Genomic DNA, 21,047 nt, shown 5'->3' on the forward strand with positions numbered 1-21,047 from the left:
GCTCTGCTGTCAGCGCAGTCGAACATTTTTCTTTTTTATTTAAGGTTCTCAGAACGCTGGCAAGGCTTTCTCGCCCAAAGACTCTTTTTTTTTTTTTTTGACTGTCAAAAAGTAGGGCAAAGAATCCAAGCAAAGCTTCATTTTTTTATTATTACCATTTTAAAAAGTTCAAAATAATGCAGAATGTATAGCATATTTTGCGAGGTCAGCAGTAGCCGTGTGTTGGAACACGTTCTCTCCGCCTCTCTGTCCTTGAGCTCCTTCTCCTCTGTCTCACTCCGGTTTTCTGTGAATATGTTGTGCAGAAGGGAGGATCCGACGGAAGCATCAGGAAGGAGAAATTCGAGGATCTTCAGAAGCAACTCGAACGTTACAAGAAGGAACTGGAGCAGGCGCAGGATGAGTAAGGCCACCGTTTTCAAAAAGTCCTCCTCCGTAGTCCATAATAAACTCTTTAAGTTTAAACAGTTGTGTTGAAAGTCCTCTGAAAGGAGGAGAGAAATGGTTTCAAACGATCAAGAAGAAACCAAAACGCTGCAGAAAGTCTCATTTTAAGGCCTTCAGTAATATCAGATTAACAAGACGAATCTTAGTTATTGTAATCACAATAAATAAGAAAAAAACGACTGTTATAAACAGTGGCTGATGGTTTGCACAAGCAGTAAAAACACGGCATCATCAATTCCAGCAGAATTTGAAGAGTTTAAAATTTTATCATTTAAACATTTTCCACACTTGTTAAATCTCATGTTATGGTTCTAAATTTTAATGTCTTTTATTGGGATTTACTCTATTGGACCAACACACAGCAGTACATAGTTACCACTTCATTTTACCTCATGAAGTTAGAAGTGAAGTAGTAAATGGACTGAATTCATACAGCAAATTGTAGAGGATGGAATAGAAATATCCCTTATTGACCCATAACGGGGACATTTCTTTGCAACAGCAGCAGAGTTAACAAAGATAGAATATAAGAACTCGTCTCACCAACCACTCAAAATGTTTCACATTGGAGCTACAGTCAAAAAAAGCTCAGATAATCATACTTTGATATGCATATTAGTTGTTAATTTGGGGTTAAGTGTCTTGCACATTAACATGTGGCAGAAGATTACTGTCAACAAAACGTCTTGCATTCATGAAGTTGTCAACTTCTCTACTGACTGAACTTCTGTCTTCTGTTGGTTTGTTTGTTGTTGTTTTTACATATATTTGGCCCGCTTCACTTTTAGACCTAAGTAAAATCAAGAACCTTCCCTAAGTGACGTTATTGGTAAACAGAGTCAACCTGAGTGCGTTTCTGTGTCCCCCAAAAAACTTCTGTAAACACTACGTAGGATTTTCTTTTTTTTTTCTTTTGCGTTCTCTTGCAATAACGTACTGATCAGTTCATGCGACATAATTTGATACTGGAAGTCTTTCCTCCGGTAGCCGCCGTACTTTCTGCTATAATATAAAGTTTTTGTAAACCTTATATCCATGTATGTTAATATCTCATTTTGTGAGATATCTGAAGTTTAATATCTTTTTCTTTAGGGCAGAAATACACCACAAACCTATGTGCAAAAAGCAAAAGCAAAACAGATAAAACGTGGACTTTCCATCTCTTTTATCTCTTCTAGGATATAAACAGAAACTTTCCGCAAGAAGGAAAGAGGGGAAAAATACAACCAAAGTATTTTGACGATTTCTGAGTTATTTTCACGGGGTAATAAAGTCATGTGACAGTTTTTATTGTGTTTTTTTAAAGGGCCGTTTTCACGTGCATTTCCTTCTCAGCCTTACTCAAACAGGCATAAACATGCATTGAATAAATCGATTTTCAATCAGTTTTTTTTGCACCAAAGAGTTAAAAATATATAAACACGTTTTCACAGAGGCTCTTTAAATGTGTATGTATTTAAAATTTAAAATACGTTTGTGACTGTGTCCAAAATAGACCAGGGTGCATTTGGTCATTGTGAGGAAATGCAAATCATTTTGTTCCCATGTCCCCTAAGGGGCTCTGTAAAAAACGGATCGTACTGTTCACTTTACAGTTATGGGCTCTTAAATTTAGTCTTGGTTTGTTGCATAAACGCTTCAGAAAAAATACTTTAGAAGTTTGGGGTTGTGTTATGTGCTTCGGGCACATTATGATTTTTGTCTATTTCTTTTCTTTGTTTTCTTATAGACTTTAGTTGAATGACCTTTTCTTCATATATTTTGGAGTTTGGATAATTTCTTTTTGGTCATTTAATTCCGTTAATTTGTGGCGCTGTTGGTCCGCCTATAAATAGGCTGGCTTTCGGCATGTTGAGAATCCCCCGCCTAAGCTCCGCCTTTCCACTCGCTTCCGCTCGCTCCACCACCACCGGGCGCGGTGTGCGCACGTCCAGTCGCTGTGGGCCGCAGCTGACGCTTCCAGCCGGCCATGCTGTATTTCTGTTAGCCTTTGGTTGTTTTTTTCTTGTGATTTTGGCCTGGTGGGACCGGTTGTCCTGTTTTCGATCTTTCTTTTGTATTAGGATCTTTTTGCTTTAGTCCGGTACCAGTAGGGGCTTCGACGGCCCTGTATAGGGTTGTCCGCCTGCTGTACTGTTTTGTTCTGTTTGATCGACTCACCAGGTCCAACTTTCTGTTAATACTTTTGGGGTTTTGTTTTTCTTTTTTGGGACTCGGGATCTGAGGGCCTTTAACGCTATTTTCTTCGCAGAAAATCAGAAGAAGCTGAACTAAGAAAACCAAAGTGAAGAGAATTTAAGAATAAAATTTGTTGAACCCTCATCTTTTCGTCTCGTGTCCTCAAATATGCTGTGCCCTTGGTGGACGTAACAGGTTGTAACGTGACAAAATTTGAACAGATTGATGAATTACCAATTCTTTCCAAAACACCGTAGAAAGTCGATAATCTGTCATTACGCTTTTGCTATTCTGTCTGAAATCCCAATAAAGCTCATAAAACTGCATAAGAACAGGTCAAATCACCGGAAAATGGTTGATATTTGCTGCTGCTGTGTTGCTTTTAGAGTATTTTCTCTCACAGAGTGGGTCAAACTAAAAGGCCGTTTGTGTTTAGACTTGCTGCAGAGCGAATGGCCAGAGAGGTGGCAGAGTCCCGTCTGCGCCTTCAGGAAGATCAGCTGGCTCATCTTCAGGAAGAGCTGAGGCGGGTTTCGGAGGACCTGCCCCAGTCTGACTCATTCCAGTCGGTACGCATGCTCCGCAACAACACCGGCTAACGCAAAGCAGCGCTTCCGTCCAACAGGCTGACCTGCAGCCTCTCTCTCTGCAGGACGTGACGGACCTGCAGGCCCAGTTGGCCGAAGCCACCGTGTTGTACCAGCGGCAGGAGGAGGTGCTCCACCAGCGGGAGCGAGAGCTGACGGCGCTGAAGGGGGCGCTGAAGGAGGAGGTGGAGTGCCACGACAAAGAGATGGAGACGCTGAGGGAGCAGTTCAGCCAGGACATGAAGAACCTCCGGAAAACCATGGAGGAGTTCACACAGGTGACTGTCGGGACGAATTACAGGATGTTGAAAATCCTAAAAGACGGTGTTCAATTAATCATTTCAGCAACAAGGCAGCTCAAAATGCTTTACATCATGAAAACACAAAAATAAAATGTAAACAATCGAAGCGTGTAGTCAAGTGCCACCATTAAATTTTTCATTGATTAAGTTTCAAAGGAAACTCTAAATAGGTGGCCGTTTATTCTAGACCTAAAGGCACTCAGTATTTCGGCTGTTTTGCAGTTTTCTGGAAGCATGTTCCAGATTTGTGGTGCATAGGAGCTGAATGCTGCTTCTCCATGTTTGGCTCTGGTTCTCTGTTTTGCAGAGCAAACCAGCACCAGAACCAGAAGAGGTTCTGGAAGGTTGATCTTTAATGTATTGTGGTGCTAAGCCGTTCAGTGACTTATAAACTAATAACAGTATTTTAAAGCTACATGGAGCCAGTGTGGGGACTTTGCATAACAAAACCAATCAGACGAGCAGTAACATCATAGTGCAGGGTTCTGTAACCTCGAGTGCCACAGTTCTGTGACTCTTGGACACACCTGAATCCAAAGGCTGCATCTTCGGCATGGTCTCTAACCGTTCATTTGATCCAGGTTTATTGGAGCGGGGAACCGTAACACTGGAGGATTTGATCTGAAACCCCAAATCTGTGTACATGACGTCTCTGCATGGCAAAGCCTACAAAAATCTGTGACAGCCTGGTGTGCAGAACCAAATACGGAGAAGCAGCATTCACCTGTTTAGAGTTGAAACATTAATCAACATTCTGATGGGTAACAAAATGTAAATTGTTGGCTGTTTGTTCTATGACTTTGTGTTTTTATGATCTAAAGCACTTTGAACTGCCTTGTTGCTGAAATGTGCTTTACAAATAAAATTAGATTTTAGAAAGAGGATGTTGGATTTTAATTTAGTACAAGGAGCATAAGTATTAAGATGATACCATCATCCTAAATTACAGTCTAACTGTATTTATTCACAGTTTCATTGATTGTGTTCTTCGCTGTAATTTTTTTAGCATTTCTGGGTAAGTGTCTGATCTTTTTTTTTTTTTTAGGCTGTTAGCGAAACACAAAACTATAAAAAGCATCTAGCATTCATTAGCGCATGGTGGGAAGATTTCTGCTCCTATTTTGTGCTTAAAAATAGTAAATTGTGTCTGAAGAACTTCGGCGCCACAATCGCAATTAATAATTCACAGATTTCTGATCCGTTATAATCACAGCGTCAGTGTAAAACAGCGTCAGATCGTCTTTGTGCACAGGTGCAGCGGTGAGGGACAACCGTCAGGTTTCACCTGTCAGGCGTTTAATGACTTATTAAGGGAACGTTAGCTCTGGCTTTGATGCTGCATCTGCATCCAGGCTTTTTCCTTGTCATTCTGTTTAATGCATCAGTTCGCTCTCAGCATTCAAACCGAGGATATGTGGGTCTCTTGAGGTCAGACTGCAGTGAGAGAGAGAGAGGGAAGAAAACTTTGCAAGTTCTGATTGAGATGGAAAACTTTCTCTTTGAAAACTGTCTGTTTCCGTCGGTGAGGTATTTTTGGAGAACTGCAGTTTGGGGTACGGAGGGAACTTGAAGAAAATGTGCAGGAATAGATTAAAATTGAGATCCTTGAAAAAAGTAACATGTCAAAAAAAAAAAAAAAGCAACAAGAGAGCAGGATGAAAAAGCTGGAGCCTGACTGCAAGAGGTTTTTGTTTTTTGATGAGCTGATTTACTTGGCAGTAGCAGGATAAAAGTAGTCGGATTCCTGCTTACGATGACAGCACAACACATTTTATTTATTATTTGTTAGTCCTCTTGTAGAGCGTACTAATAAAGCTTCAACTCGACGCGTCCCAGTAAAAACTGCCTCCAATTAGTCTGACATGATTTTTCTGCGCATGTTGTTTGTTTTTATGCGATCAGTCGCAGGAGAAGATCGAGGAGGAGCGCGAGAAGGTGAACGCCTCCCTGTTGACGCTGGAGGAGGAGCTGGAGAGCAGCAGGGAGCAGGGGGAGCAGTGGAGGACGGAGCTGGAGGCCGCCACGCAGAAACTGCACAGCACCAGAGAGGAGTCAGTGTCTCCGAAGCAAAATAAGATCCTGATCAATGACGGCAGGAAACGGATATTTAACATCTGAGCCCAAGAGACCGATTCTTACTTTGTTTTCGGACGTTTTGTAAAGATGTTCCGACAGAAATCATCACTTGTGGTCTTGGAACATTTCTACAAAATGATTAAAACAACTACCAGATTTTAAATTCAGATTCTGGCAAAAAACATGTTTTTTTTAAGTCGTCCAAGCCTTTTAAAATCATTATTATCAATAGTTTTTTTGCCATGTTTGAGCTCTCTGATTTAATTTTTAATTTGGCAGGAACCGAGGACAGCCCTGCAGCCGAACGTGAGAGAGAAAATCTGTCTGGTTTGAGTAGATTTAGCTCGTTTTTGATCAGAACCTGTGATTTACCCCCTGATAATCCCATCGGATTATAATCACCCTCCACACTTGGTGCACCTGGGTAAAAATTTGTAAAAAGCCTTAAAGTGGTGTTATTGGTGCTAGATCCCAAACTGGGGGGGAAAAAAATTAAAATACAAGCTTTCACGTCCAGTAAGTGGAAAACATCAATAAATACTTCTTTGTTTTTATAACAAACTCACTGGTTCTGCATGAATCAGCACCACTTTTGCATAAAAACCAGAACGAAAGTCATCTTTTCATCACAGCCCCGAGTGTCTTCTATTGGAATTAGATCTAGAAACTGACGTGGCCGTGGAGGAAGGTTGTTTTTGTGTCTGCTGACCCATTTGTGAGTTGATTTGTGGGTCATTATTTCCCTGAAAGATTTAGTCATGACTCATTTCTCATTTCTGTCTGAACTGGTCTGATACGTCAAATAGTTTTAATTTACCTTCCACTCAAAAAAAAGGTGCCTTTTGGGGAGAAACCGGCCCATATCGTCACGGATACGTTGCTATACCGATGCTGAAAAGTTCAATCTGACCCAAAGGAACTGCTTGAGTTCATTACGATCAGTTCATGTCATTCCTGAAATGCTCGCTTGTCTTCCCCCTGTTGAAGAGTGGCTGAAAGAAATGGGCCTCTGCATATTAACCCCCCATATTTAGCTTTTTGTTGACACTGATCCACTTTAAGAAAGTAAATGACAAATTTAAAAAATGTTTTAGTCAAAATTAATTAATATTGCACTTTTTTTTTTTTTTACATTTCTTCCTTCCACTTAATTTTAGATAAAGTTTGGACTTTACCTAAAACTTTTACTGTGGGAAACTTTTATTTTGGGGCTTTTTAAGCATCTTTACTAGGGTTGATGGTAAGTGTGAAGAGCGCTGTGTCCGTATTGATTATTAGATCAGTGAACCGTTACTAACAGTAGAAAAACCCAATCATCGTGTTTTAGAAAGAATTCTGCTTTCAATCATGTTTATAAATTATTTTTACACATGATCAATCATATTTTATTTGAATCCATTCTTTCTAATATTTCATTGATTTAAAGTAAATGTGTGATGCATCTTAGTTCATGATAAAATAATGTGAGATTAAACATTGGATGTGGTTCCTCTGACGTTGGTTTAAGGTTTGATTTTATTTCAATCAGCCACAACATTAAAATATTGAACATTCATCTGTTGAGTCCCACATGTGACATTCATGTTGGTTTGTTCTCCGTGTTTCTTTTATTGGTGGAAACAAATATGTTTACAGCAGATTGTCTTTTAAAAATACATCCTGTAATACATCCGGTAAAATGTTAGTTTTTTTCGGAACATTGACGAGTCACCACAATCTTTGAGTGGGAGGTGGATACCAGAATTTGACTAGAGATGGACAATAAATCAATAATAAATAAATTGAATATTCACTGAAACGGTCCAGAACCACATGGCATTCTGGGAGATGTAGGCAGAGGAAAGACTTCAGCCGCTCAACCTTTCACGGCTAGCTTAGCAAGGTTGGTGGAATCAACTGACTCGCTCACTCTTTGGTTACCTAGCAACAACAGTTTCAAGTTCCCCGCCAACTGTTGTTGCCTGGCAACAACCCGTTGAGTAACTGACACAGCAGCAGTTTGAGGTTTCACCACTGTGCCTCATAACTGCTTAAAAATATTTTTTTTAAAACGAAATGGAGCGAAATCTGTGTATAAAACAGGTTCAGTTTGGTTTTGTAATATTTAAGATGTTTAAAACAAAAAGCTAATCAATAGCTATTGATACCAACTGATGTGAAAAGCTTATATTGTGAAAAGTTTTTCAGCCACATCATCATGAGACATTAAAAAAAATTCTAAATTCATATCTGAAGTTGAATCTTATCGTTTCCTGCTGCCAGGTTTGGTTCACATTTCAGTGGTTTAATGTTTTGGCTGATTAATAGAAGTAAATTCTGTTTGTTTAAACAGCATCATGGGATGTAAGTTGTAAAAAAAATAACGCGTCGCTTTTTGTCCGCAGACTCAAAAAGTCTCGTTTGGAGAAGGAAAAAGTTGAGGGCTCCCTGAAGGATCTTCAGAATGAAAAGCCTGCGTCTGACGATGCAAACGCTTTAAAAGAGGTAATTCAGACCGCAATCATGGAGCTACATGATGATTGTGTGGGTGAACTTTTGTTGTTTTTAAAGTAGTTTTCAAATCTCCCATCAGCTCAACAATAATTGTAGCTTTTCTCTTCAAATCTCTCACATAAAACTCATTGCTATGCGCCTTGGCATCTTCCTCTTGACTCAAACGCATTGTCTCTGATTACTTATCCTAAGGAGCTCCGGCGTTGCCATGACGATCTGAAGCGTACCCGCGCCGATCTGGAAAGACAAAGGGGCGAGGTGGAGGAGAAAGCCGGGGCACTCGAAGCCCTGAAGAAGGCGAGCGGAGAGAAGGAGGCCGAGCTTCTGTCGGAGATTAGCAAGCTGAAGGAGCAATTTCTGAAAGACAAGGCCGAGCTGGAAAAGGCCCTCGAGACGGCGAAGGAGGTGAAACATCATCTGAAGAAATGAGCTTGATGACACCGTTTTGAGGATGACAAAAAAAACATAATTTTTCTCGTCTACTGTGCAAAACAGAAAAGAAAGAAGTGACAAAAAATACAGAAAACATGCACAAGAAGCCATTTGACTTATTTTCTTTACCACTTGTTTCTCACCCTTTCCTGCAGTCATCTATTGCATCAGCAGGGAAGACTGTGGTGGACGGCGGCACCAACCAGGAGCTGCAGCAGGAAAACACTCGCCTCAAAGACAGGCTGGCCCGCATGGTACTTCACAACCAAGAAACAAGACGACATACATGCAGAATTATGTAAACACAAATACTTCAGGAAACAAAAGGACGTCCTCCTACATGGGCTCTATTTTCATCCCAGAAAAGTGAAGTAGATCCTATCCAGAGAAAACTGAGCTGAGAAAATAATCCTTCTGAAAGGAATTTGCATAAGATGCGTGTTATTGTCCGTGTTTACTGCAAAAGCATCACGTTGCATTTGTTCAGCACGCCTTAATCCTGTTATTTTTGCCGAGCAAAATTCTCCAAATTTCTCATTTTAAAGTGAGAAACGACTTGGAATATAGGGAGCCTTGCAGAACTGTTCAGTCCCCTTGGTGTTTTTCAATATTACAACCAAAATGTTTGGTTTATTTCATTGTGATTTTACGTGATCAATCAACACAAAGCAGCTTGTTTTTGTAAAGTGGAAGGAAAATGATTCATGGCTGCCACAACTCAGCACATCAAGAGACCAAAGGTTGTTTTTTTTACTAATTCCTCTTTGCAAAATAGACTGAATGGAGGCCATTTTGAAACAGACATTTTCAAGAATAGCCACATATTCTAAATTTGATTTGGGTCTGGGCTTTGACTGGTCCATTCCAATACCTACAGATGCCTTCATCTAAACAATTTAATCAAATCTCTGGCTGATTTTTTTTTTTCCACCTGGAAGGTGAACCTTCATTCCAGTCTCGAGTCTTTTTCAGTGTGTTATAGGTTTTCTTTCTGGATTGTGCATTACCACAGCATGATGCTCCCTCTGCCATGTTTCTCGGTAAAAATAGTGAGTTCAGATTGATGCAGTGTTAGTTTGGAACTGCATGTAGCAGCTTGAATGGAAAGTTACATTTTGGTATCATCTGAATCAGTTTCCTTCCACTTTGCACTTTTTGTTGGTCTACCACAAAAAAACAATACATTAGTGTTTTTGCGAGAAAGGGGTGTGACTAACTTAAGTAGCTACACATTACAAATGTGTAGAAAACTTTGCTGATATTCCACTAATGTAAAAAAAAAACTATTTTGCAATTGCAGTGTTTCCATGGAATAAGAAAAACCTGCCGCGCCGTCATCCTCTTACTACTTCCTGTTGTCATCTTCGTCTTTTCCGCCAGTAGTAACATCCAGTTGTTGATCGCATGACTTGTGTTATGCAAAAAAAGTGTTTCCATTCAGTTTTAAACCATTATATCTTAGCTCATCATCCTAGCGCAAAAACTTTTTATTGAAAAATATGAATTTTTAAAAAATTGCCGTGATTACAAATGCAGCTATTGATTTAGCTGTAACTTTAGAGCGTGCACATTTTTTAAAAAGTGTGATAAATACTTGTTTTAGTTCCTAAAACACCATCTGTAAATCCATCTGCCTCAAGTGTTTTGTTTTCTTGCCTAGCAATCAAGGCTTCAGTCCAGCGTGCCGCGCAGCTCGGATGCTGAGGAGGAGCTGGAAGCCCTGGAAGACGAGAACCGCTCCCTGAAGTCTCAGCTGGAGGAGGCCAAGAGAGGTGCCACCCGGCTGAGCAAAGAGCGGGACGACCTCACCCGGCGGCTGGAGGAACGAGACCTGGAGAGGGAGGCGCTGCGACGGGGCAAAAGCGACCTGGAGGAGCAGAAACGGCTGCTGGACCGGTCTCTTGAGAAGATTAACAAGGAGGTCAGCGTGTGTTGGTTAAAAGGGACTGAAAAATTCACATTTTGCTCAATTTTAATCTTCCATTTGGAAACCCATTTGAGTTTCTACTTCTTCTAAAAACAATCCAAGCGTTAATTTTTGGCAATAAGTTAAAGTTTGTTTTGGTGTCTGGAAAATTAACCATTTCAAAAACCTCCCCATTGTTAAGTCAGAATCGACGGGTACTGTGCCATTACCATGAGGACCTAAGTGGAGCTCCAGCATGTTTGCTCAGCTAGTTTTACCTGTACAATGGCTACTGGAAAAGACAAGTGTTTTGTTGTTGATTTACCATCCAGAAACCACTTGCAGAATTCTTGCTGGTTGTACAGGAGGTTCCACTTCTGCTTTTCAAAGATGTACACTTGTATAATTGCGCATCTGTTTGCAGCCATTTTCACGTTGTGAGAGTAAACGTTGAGTAGGGAGGCATTATTTGGATTTTGAAGTGACAAGAGGACCCAAAACATCTCATTCTGAAAGGAGATCTAAATACGCAGAACTGATGAGACTAAAATCTCATTATCTAAGAACGATTTTGTGCAAAAAAAAATGTAATGAGCACCTATCCTAACCTGTTCAAAGAAGCATATGTCACCTCTAAGTGTTTTTAGCCATCAGTGCCTTAATTTCTCCTCCTGCTCTCAGATGGAGTTGATGATGGGAGATTCTCGTCAGTCGGTGGCCACCCTGCAGACGCAGCTGGATGAATTCAGGGAGCGATCGAGGAAAGACCTGCTGGAGGCGCAGCGAAACAGCAAAGACCGGCTGGCTGAGCTTCAAAGGGCTCAGAATAACCTGAAGGCCCAGCAGGAAGAGGTCAGGAACATGTTTCAGCAGAAATTACAAAAAAAAAAAAAACACACACTGTGCATATATTCTTCTGAAGTGAATGTCCTTTTGCAGAATGTCTTTCACTTCTATTTTGTAGTTATTTTTATTTTGAATTTATGTGGTTTGCCTATAATTATGTTGAATGTGTGGACCCCAGGGAACTGCAACTAATAGGAATCCAAATAAAAGGAAGACAGAGATTTTCTTAGAACGTAGAATATAAGAATCCTGCAAGATTTCACAAATGACAAGATCTTGTTTCGCTTTTCCAGGTTTCTCGTCTTAAGAAGGAGCTGCTGGCCTGCAGCGAGGAGAGAGACAGCGCTCAGCTGGAGAGAGATCTCCTGAACAACCGGCTGAAACACTTGGAGAATGAGCTGGAATCCGAGAAGAGCTCCCACTCGGACCGAGGCCGGGAGATCCGGGGCCTGGAGGTGAGACCGCTGCGGTCAAAGGTTGTGACAGGTGGAGTCTAAAGTTAGATGGGAGTAAATCAGGATTGTGGGACAACTGGTGTTCACCTCTAAAATAATAGGGTGTGTGAGACAGAGGTGGGACCAAGTCAGGGTTTTGCAAGTCTCAAGTCTTTGTCCTCAAGTCCTGAGTCAAGTCAAGTCAAATCCCAAGTCTGAAACTTGGAATTTCAAGTCCTTTTGACTCTTTTTCTTTTTTACAATGTTGCAATTATTTGTTAGTACCCTTGCAAGTACACTTGCTAATAACACGAAGTCAGCTAATGTCCGCTATCTCATAGCAAAAGAAAAGTACCGCTTACCGTTCTTTTGTGCAACTTAAAATGTGGAACAAAGTTGGAAGCTGTTGCATCTCCATCTGAGATCCTCTTCTTGCAGGTTTTGCATGTTGCACTGGGTTTTAAGGTGGATATGTCGTAATTCATGGACCCAGAAGAAATTACTCACGGGAGCTCATCTGCTCTGAGTGTTTGTCTTTGTTTTTGTTTTGTTTTTAAATCTTGTTAACTTGATTTATTGTGCTGCAGCTTATGCACACATACGTACGGAGTGCAGAAAAACAGAGGGATGGACTCTGTTAATATGGAATGAGTGAAATTAATTAACGGGGCCCACTTTAAAAATAATATTTGTTTTAAGCTTTAGAGTTTGGGTAAAATATCAAGTCTTTTCAAGTAAACAGATTTAAGTCCAATTCAAGTCCCAAGTCATTGGTGTAAAAGTGAAAGTCGGGTGTAAAGTCTTAATATTAAAGACTCCAGTCCAAGTCATGTGTCTCGAGTCCCCACCTCTGGTGTGGGATGAAGCATAGTCTGTCCCTGAAGTGTGAAGTTGTTCACAGGATAAAATCAAGGCGCTGGAGATCGAGCTGGATGAGGAGAAGAGCGGCGTGGAGCTGCTGAATGATCGCATAACCAGGAGCAGAGATCAGGTGCAGCACGACATTTGAATACACAAATAACCAGGAGGCGTAAAGGCCTGAACCGTCCACTAACACAAGCTGCTGGTTGTCTCCGTTTCCCTCCACTAAGGTGGACCAGCTTCGCTCAGAGCTGATGCAGGAGCGCTCAGAGCGACATGACCTGGAGATGGACAAAAGCGCCCTGGAAAGACAGGTACGCCCAGGTCCCCAAAGCAGCTTCTTCAAAGAGGTCTGCTTATTGATCTTCTTCTTCTTCTTCTTCTTCTTCTTCTTCTCTTTCTCACAGGTAAAGGAGCTCAAGTCCCGCCTGGCTGACATGGAGGGTCAGAGCCGACCCACAGCTGGAATCACGCTGCTAGAGAATAAGATCCAGGAGCTGGAGGAGAGACTCCGCAGTGAAGAACGGTACGTGACAAAATAATACTTCTCATCTTCAAACGTCAGCTGACTTCATTCAGTCTGCACAACTTTATGTCAGCTCTTGGAAATAGTTTTTTTTTGTGCTGAAACACAATCAGAATGGATTTGCTGAAACTTTGACGCCACTCATAAGTAGAGTAAGTTGGTAGGAAAAAAATGCAATATACAATTAAGGGAAACTAATGGAATAGACATATTAAAGACAAAAGTGAAAATTAAGAAGTGACTGGATGAATAAGCAGTTAAATGGTTGAATGTATGAAGAGTGCAGAAAATTAGTTATAATAAAAAGGGGATTTTATCATCTAAATTCATTCTTCATTTCTGCGTTTAGGTTGTAGTCATCATTTTATATGCATGCATGTCTGAATTAGATAAATATTTAATGGTCTGTAAGGATAATGCCGTCCAGTAGAGGGCGATAAAGTTTACAGTAAAAACAGAGGATTTTTTTTTCAGCATTTTCTGTCAGTCATAGCTTCTTGAGCTTAGTTTAAAGATTAAAAAAGTTTAAAATCTTGTCTTTGAAGACAAATGAAAATATCTCCACTGTTGTAATTCCTAAGCTCCTACATCATTGTTTTTAAAGATCTTTGATTACCAAGTCTTCGCCAATGCACCAAAAATGGGGATTTTAAAAAGTTACGGGTTTTTCTTTCTCTCTGATTTTATGCTGCATGGATTCAGAAATGCAGCTGAAAATGACATTTTCACTTGTTTTTGAAACAAAAATGGCTTTTGTATTCACTCAGCTTATCTCAACATTTGTTTTATGATCTGAAATATTGAAGTAGAGAAATATTTATTTTTAAGTTATGTTAAAAATTAAGTCATTTTCAGTAGTGCTACTAACAGAGAAACTACAAACAGCTGTCCAAAGAAATATTCTGATCAAAAAAGTTTGCTCTTCAATAAAGAATACCCTATCAGAAAACCCAATATACTTTTTGTGATTAGTTCAAATCTCTTAAATAGTTTTGGGTTTCTTTTAGCTGATGGGCTCCTCATGGAGTCCCACACCTGCTGTCTGACATCAATGTAATGCACCAATAAATTACTGAACAAATCCCTTAGACAGTCATATTTATGGTCCATTTCCAATTTTCCAATCAATTCCCTACTTATAGGGAGAAGACGAGCATCCAGGCGTCCCAGAGACGAGCAGAGAGAAAACTGAAGGAGCTGAACGCCACATTGGACCAGGAGAGAAGCCAGCATATCGAGCAGAGGGATCAGGTAAATACTCTGGTTTGAATGCAAATTACATTAAGTCTAACTATTTCATTTCAATATTGAGTTGCTTTCCTGTGCTACCTTGAATGCTTGTATATCTAAAACCGTGTTTTAAAAGTGATTAAAAAAAATGTAACTGTCACATTTGTCCTTGCTTTTTGGCATCATCTCTTTTTCCATCGTGTTACAATTTTTCTGCGTCGTGTCCTCCTCTTTTTAGTCATCACAACGTCGCCTTCGTAGCAAATCAGTCTTTTTTTTTCTTATTATTATTTTTTTGTAATTATTTTTAATAAAATAAAAGTGGATTTTAATATCTAAATTCTGTTTTATATTTCAAAACAGAATTAAATAAAGGGACATTTGCATCCTTTATCTGGGCTCTGCCGTTTTTCTTTCCCCGTTCTTCGTTCCCTCCGCCATCTTTACTCGTGTATCAACTGGCTATCCGGATAAGGATGGCCAGCAGCGCCCTCTGTTGGATGGCGGCCAAACTACAACATTGACAAAAGATCTAAAGGAGATCGTTAATCGAATGGAACACATTTTAACCTATTAAACCATTTATTGTTCAAAACATGAACGTCAAATATTATTCATCTGCTGCGGATCTTTTTATTTATTTAAATGGGCAACTTTAATTGTTCTTATTAGGTTTAAGTATTTTTTAGGGTCAGATCCCAGAATGGTGGGGATAAAGGATCCAAAGTCCCAAAATATTCCTAAGACTCCAAGAAGCATCAACTCTTATTAATAGAGTTGAAACGAAATATAATAAACCATAGTTTCTTTACTTTTTAAAGACTAATTGTATGTGCTCTCCTCCTTACCCAACCCCAACCTCCCTCAGTCACTAGAATGACCCCTGACCTGTGGTGTTCTTCCATATTTCTGCCACATCATCAGCAGCCTACCTGTCATTCATGTCTTCCCTACCGCCCACGTCTTCACCTTTAACCTCCTCTGTTCCCCTCTAACCCCCTTCCTCTTCCTCTGTCCCGTCCCAGCTGACCCTCCGTGTTAAGGCCCTGAAGCGTCAGATGGACGAGAGCGAGGGAGAGGTGGAGCGCTTGGAGGGAGTCCGCCGTAAAGTCCTCAGAGAACTGGAGGAGCAGCAGGAGCTCCAGGAGGCTCTCCAGGCCAAAGTCGCAGCGCTGGAGAACGACCTGAAGTAAGTCTCGGCCACATCGCAAAGCTTTTAAACACGACTGCCGAGTGCTGATTGATGTTTCCGTTGCTTTTCTTCTCTAAGGCGAAAGTCGCAGCAGACTCATCGCACGGCTCTGACATCATCCGCGTTGAGCTCCGACGAGGAGGACGGCCTTCCATCTTGAGACGACCAAAAATAAAAAAATTTAAGAGAAGGACGAGAGATTAAAGAAATCTCACCTGTGAAAAACCTGACTTTTATTATTTTATCACTCTCCTGCGATTATAATTACTTCAGAAATGTCGTCTTTTATCTGTGTTGGTTTCTAAAGATTAACAGCATGTTTTTAAAAAGTTTGACTGTCCTGTATGTTTGTTATAATTGCAGTGAGAGCACATTACTGCAACATATTTGGGTCAGTTTTACTTCTCAACCAAAAAGAGACCTGTATGTTTTACGTATGAACATTTTCTTGCATGATAACTTATATCCTTCAGTTGCAGCTTCCTGCATGTCTTTGTGTTTAAAATGAACTTTTTTTCTTTCTTTTTTTTACGGTTTTGACTGTGACAGTTTGGGGCCGATATCCTGAGCCTGTATTTTTACACTGTGTTGCCTGTTCCTAAAGACAATCAGTAGCAAATAAACGTCTGCATGTATCAGATTTTATAACTTTCAACCACAAAATGAAATATTTAAAAACTTAACCACACACTCGTCTTTGCCATGATTGCTGTCATTTCTTTTTTTTTTTACTTAAAAACAGAAATTGGATACATAACTTTGACTGTGAATACAGAGCGTCAAAATGATCCACATTTACAAACATTTTTCCTTTTGTAGCCATTAAAAAAGTTGCTGGTATTATTCTGGCTGGACTTATGACCACCCTAATTGGTTAGAAATCATTGAAGCTGCTTACTTTTGGGGATTATTACTCCACCCTCATTATATGGTGCACCAGAACCTGTCAGCAAAAACAGACCCTCAGCATGAGGCTGCCACCTCTGTGCAGAAAGGCACAGATTATAAAGTAGAGAGTGGAGTTTCAATGAAATGGTTAAAATAACTTGCCATGTAGCAGTAAACATGCCTGGACTGCCTCATTCAGAGGAAATCCTTCCTATGTATGCAAAATATTAATTGTTGCAACGTGGATAACGCATTGCAGACGTTCAGATGGAGATGTGTTCAAGGACGTCTGACAAGAGCACTGAAACTTTTCTGGTCATTTCTGAAAACATAAATCTTAATGACACATTTAATATTGTGCTGCAGTAATGATCTATAAACTAACAAAATTATTTCCACCACTACAGTTGCTAACAAGTTTGGTGAGCAGCCATTTTGTTCTTGAAAAGGTGTGATTTAGATTTTTCTTTGTGAAGATTCTGCAAGTTAAAATCGTGAAGAATCGACTCCATCATTGATCAAGCTGCATGGTGTTTATGAAATTATAAACTCTTGGGATTTTTTAGAAGAAAACCCCAGCTGCAGTAACTTTTTCATTTCTTAAAAAAGATAGTTTTAGGAGTGCAAACATTAAAAATGAATTTCCATCTGTTTGACATGACTGTGAAGTTTAAAAACCACATTTTAATAACTCAAAATTCTGGACATGTTTTCTTTCATCTGAGGTGGAGAGTTTTAGTCAAATGATTTGAAGTTGGAAACAATGGGATGTTGGTAGGACAATGATATAAAAAACGCACACCAGAACATGTTTTTAATGGATAAACATCCCAACATTGAGCTTCTAGAACCTCAGACTAATTAAGAGTGGTCAATAAAAACAGAGTCTGCATCAGGAAACCAATTAATTTAAATGGAAATTTACTCTAGAGTGGATATTACATAGCATACTGGTGCTGTGAGTGTGTATATATTTGACCCTGTAAAATGTGTTGACTGAAGAAAAATCCACAATCAGTAAAAAAAATGCTGCACCTAATTCATGTTTTATAATTAATTGGAAAAACAATAGGGCTGCACAGTGGCGCAGTTGGTAGAGCTGTTGCCTTGCAGCAAGAAGGTTCTGGGTTCGATTCCCGGCCCCGGTCTCTCTGCATGGAGTTTGCATGTTATCCCTGTGCATGCGTGGGTTTTCTCCAGGTACTCCAGTTTCCTCCCACAGTCCAAAAACATGACTGTCAGGTTAATCGGCCTCTCCAAATTGTCCCTAGGTGTTGAGTGTGTGCATGGTTGTTTGTCCTGTGTGTCTCTGTGTTGCCCTGCGACAGACTGGTGACCTGTCCAGGGTGACCCCGCCTCTCGCCTGGAACATTAGTTGGAGATGGGCACCAGCACCTCCTGACCCCACTGAGGGTCAAGGGTGTCAATAAAATGGATGGATGCAGGGATGGAAAAACGATAGTTTCAAATGCATCAATCAAAGTCACAAATGAATGATGACGTTAGTATTTATGGTAACTGTGTAATGTTCTATTCAGAACTGTAGAAACTTGATTTATAAAGCCTTACATTGAGCTTCATGGTTTAACTTCCTGTGTCGTCGCTGCAGCATCGTGTTTCACATGCTGGCCTTTTCCTGCATCTTCTCCTCTGCATTTCTGTGGTATTACGTTTCTTTTGTAAGGACGTTGTTTCAGTAGTTAAGTGGATGTTTATAATTTTCTAATGATGGTGTTGTATGTTAGGATTACATGTAAGGAAACTGTTAATTTAAAAATGTGTTTTTCATGAGTTCGTAAGCTTTTGGTATAAGCTTTTGATTTTTCTTAAAGGAACTTTAACCAAAGTTTGTATAAAATAAAGAAAATGTTTAAAACTCTTTGGGTTTTATCTGCTTCAAATGCAGGTAGAGAAGACCTGCATTTGAAGCAGGTCGATTCCTGTCACCCCTTCTTTTTCTCTCTGTGTCCTTCTTCATAAAAGCCCACTAGAAACACAACATTAAAAAATAACCAATATTTAGTTTTATCAGAACAAGAATCCAGAGAAACATCTACTGGTTTATAAATTATGGACTAATTATTCTTAATTTTATTAAACGTGGGGAACCGATACGTAGTTTTGTACTTTTACCATTTTGGTTTTGTTGTTTTATTTGTATTCCCTCTACTTCATGTAAAGCACTTCGTAAAGCCTTGTTTCTGAAAATTACCTTACCTTAAGGCTCTTTACATAATAAAAACACAAAATTATAAAGAAAACACCATCCAGTCAACAACTGAACAAACGTTAAATTTTGTTGGGTGCAATTAACAAAATCACACACATCAAATATGCTTGTCAATGTTTCATTTATTATGACAAAACTAACTTACTAATAACTTGTCAGCACATTACAGGAGCTTGTTTTAAGTCAACAATTCCTTCATATTTAAGGAAAATTACTATATTTAAGTGAAATCATGAACAAGATGTTTCTCCATAAAATGTTTTGTTCCACTTATAACCAGAACTTTTTCAACACCATTAAGGAATTATTTACTTAAAACAAGCTCCTATGTTGTTTGTAAGTTAGTTTTGTTTTATTTCGAGTGTTTTGCATGAGAAACTAAACAAAAAATACTTGGTAAAATTTTATGTTTCCTGGAAAAATTGGCGTTTTCCACTTGTGATTAATATTTGCTAAAGTAGAAATTTCAGATTATTTGGAAAAGCCTTTCAAATCCCACTCACAGATTGATGGGCAGCAACAGTTGCTACTTTAAGCTAATTGCTGATGTTTTTCGGTCTTGACGTTGCTTGTTTAAATCCAACAAACCTCCACCTCCCGCAGAGGAGCGCACACCTGATAATAACCAATTTTGAGCATTTGATTAACATTAACACTTTTCTGTTTTAATACTCTAAAAGCAGAAATAGTGCATTTAGTTTTTCCAAACTGTTATTTCCATTTTGAAGAGGGGGAATGTGGTTGCTGGTTTTCCAGAGCAAAAAGTTTAAAATTCTGTTTTTCTGTGTGGAAACGCTTGAAAACGTTATTTTTTGTTGTTTTTTTTTTTAACTGAAGTGAAGAGAGAGTATCTGCATGTGCTAAAACTAAGCTCTCTAGTCATCCTTCTTAGTCCGACAGCGAACTTATCCTGCACTGGATGAAGAGGGAGAAATACCCAACCTGAGGCAGGTTCTCACCCTCAGTGACACGAGGAATAAAAGATCAAGGCACAAGAACAGGTTTCACAGACGTCTTTTCACGTGTCAGGAAAGCCAAAAGGTGTTTTACTGAACGTCTGTCACCAGGAATACGATGAAAGGCATCCATTATCTGACATTTGTACATTGGTGCTGCTTTTCAGATATTTTACAGCATCCCTTTCACGTCTTTTGTCATTGTGTTTTATGATTTCATGTGATAAAAGCATTTTAATTTAAGCATCCAACAAGTAATAAACAAGAGATCCACTGTTCAGGTCTGAGAATCTGTTTTCAGGATAATCATCAGTCGCATTCTTCATTAACCTATATTTAAATAAAGAGGGTCAAGAAGCCACATGTGTCAAACTCAAGGCCCGTGGGCCAAATCAGGCCCGCCGTAGCTTTTTGTCTGGCCTCCAGACACCAAATTACATCAATCAGTCCCTCCAGTTTTTTCCCGATTCATGGAAATTTATGCAAAATCAAAGGTCACCCTCAATTCTTTATGCTAATCCATGACATGTTCGTCTTTCCGACTGGTTGCCAGTCAAATTTATGAAGTTGTTTTTCTCCTCAGGGTAGAAATGGAAAAGTTTCTGATAAGACAAAAGGCAGAAAGGAACACAGCAGCAAAAAATCTAATCTGTTGAGATTAAATTTAATTTGATAAGATTAAAGTATAAATATTAAATATTTTCTCATCAAAAGAGGGGATTGTGGTGGAATTTTTTTTTTCATCTGGTAGCATATTGAACATGAAATTAGTAAAGTTGTAATATATTAAACGATACAATGTTTTGAGCCTCTTAATTTATTGGCAGCTGAAATCAGAAGGTGTGAGGCAGCATTTATGCTACATGGGTGTAATAATTGTTTCAGTGTTTCTTTAAATAGGGGGTCCCAAATTAGCAGGCTGTAAACTACTTAATTTGGGGGTTGTTGCTCTACTGCACAAAACTCCAATGGTATAAATTAGAGTTGGTGGCTGGATTTTGACGATCTGTGTAAAAAACGAACATTTTGCACACATTAAAAACTAAAGCACAAGGTTGATCAATATTGACCTAAAAATCACTGAAAATGTAATTCGAATCCATTTAAAACCACATATATAATATCACAAATTAAATACCTTTGACATCCTTTATTTTAATGAAGGCAGCAGTGCGGTAGAGCTTCTTAAAACAAGCCAGCAGTGGGATTCTTTTAGCTGTGGTTTTTCACGTCGCCTCTAATCCTCACATGGTTTACTGTAATTACTGAAGACATCAAGCTGTTGCAGAGACTCCACCTCTTCCAGCCTGACTTCCCCGAGGGTTTCCCTTCTTACAGCTTCTCTTGTCTTTTATTTTACAACATTGCTTATCCAGTCAGCAGCGACGCTTTGGTTTAAATAGGAAAATGTTCTCATCCGTTATCACATACTTAGTGGCTTTTGCTGTGAGAAAACAGGCAGT

The 21,047-nt window shown here is 39.4% G+C and overlaps 1 protein-coding gene across 4 annotated transcripts in view; it reads left to right on the forward strand.

The window, feature by feature from the left end:
- cgnb (cingulin b) overlaps positions 1-16,200 on the forward strand; it is a 28,972-nt gene extending 12,772 nt beyond the window's left edge. For 3 of the 4 annotated variants that reach the window (XM_008422514.2, XM_008422515.2, XM_017307653.1), the window contains exons 5-20: positions 306-403; positions 3,062-3,194; positions 3,278-3,490; positions 5,417-5,565; positions 7,975-8,074; positions 8,276-8,488; positions 8,671-8,769; positions 10,176-10,436; positions 11,103-11,273; positions 11,561-11,722; positions 12,603-12,692; positions 12,793-12,876; positions 12,970-13,088; positions 14,231-14,339; positions 15,344-15,507; positions 15,589-16,200. In XM_008422514.2, coding sequence (XP_008420736.1) covers positions 306-403; positions 3,062-3,194; positions 3,278-3,490; positions 5,417-5,565; positions 7,975-8,074; positions 8,276-8,488; positions 8,671-8,769; positions 10,176-10,436; positions 11,103-11,273; positions 11,561-11,722; positions 12,603-12,692; positions 12,793-12,876; positions 12,970-13,088; positions 14,231-14,339; positions 15,344-15,507; positions 15,589-15,670 — 2,247 coding nt within the window. In that variant the 3' untranslated portion in view covers positions 15,671-16,200. The other variant, XM_008422516.2, reaches the window with a different exon arrangement.
- Positions 16,201-21,047: the final 4,847 nt, after the last annotated feature.

The sequence above is a fragment of the Poecilia reticulata genome, linkage group LG11 (genome assembly GCF_000633615.1).
Source record: "Poecilia reticulata strain Guanapo linkage group LG11, Guppy_female_1.0+MT, whole genome shotgun sequence".
NCBI classification, from domain to species: Eukaryota; Metazoa; Chordata; class Actinopteri; order Cyprinodontiformes; family Poeciliidae; genus Poecilia; species Poecilia reticulata.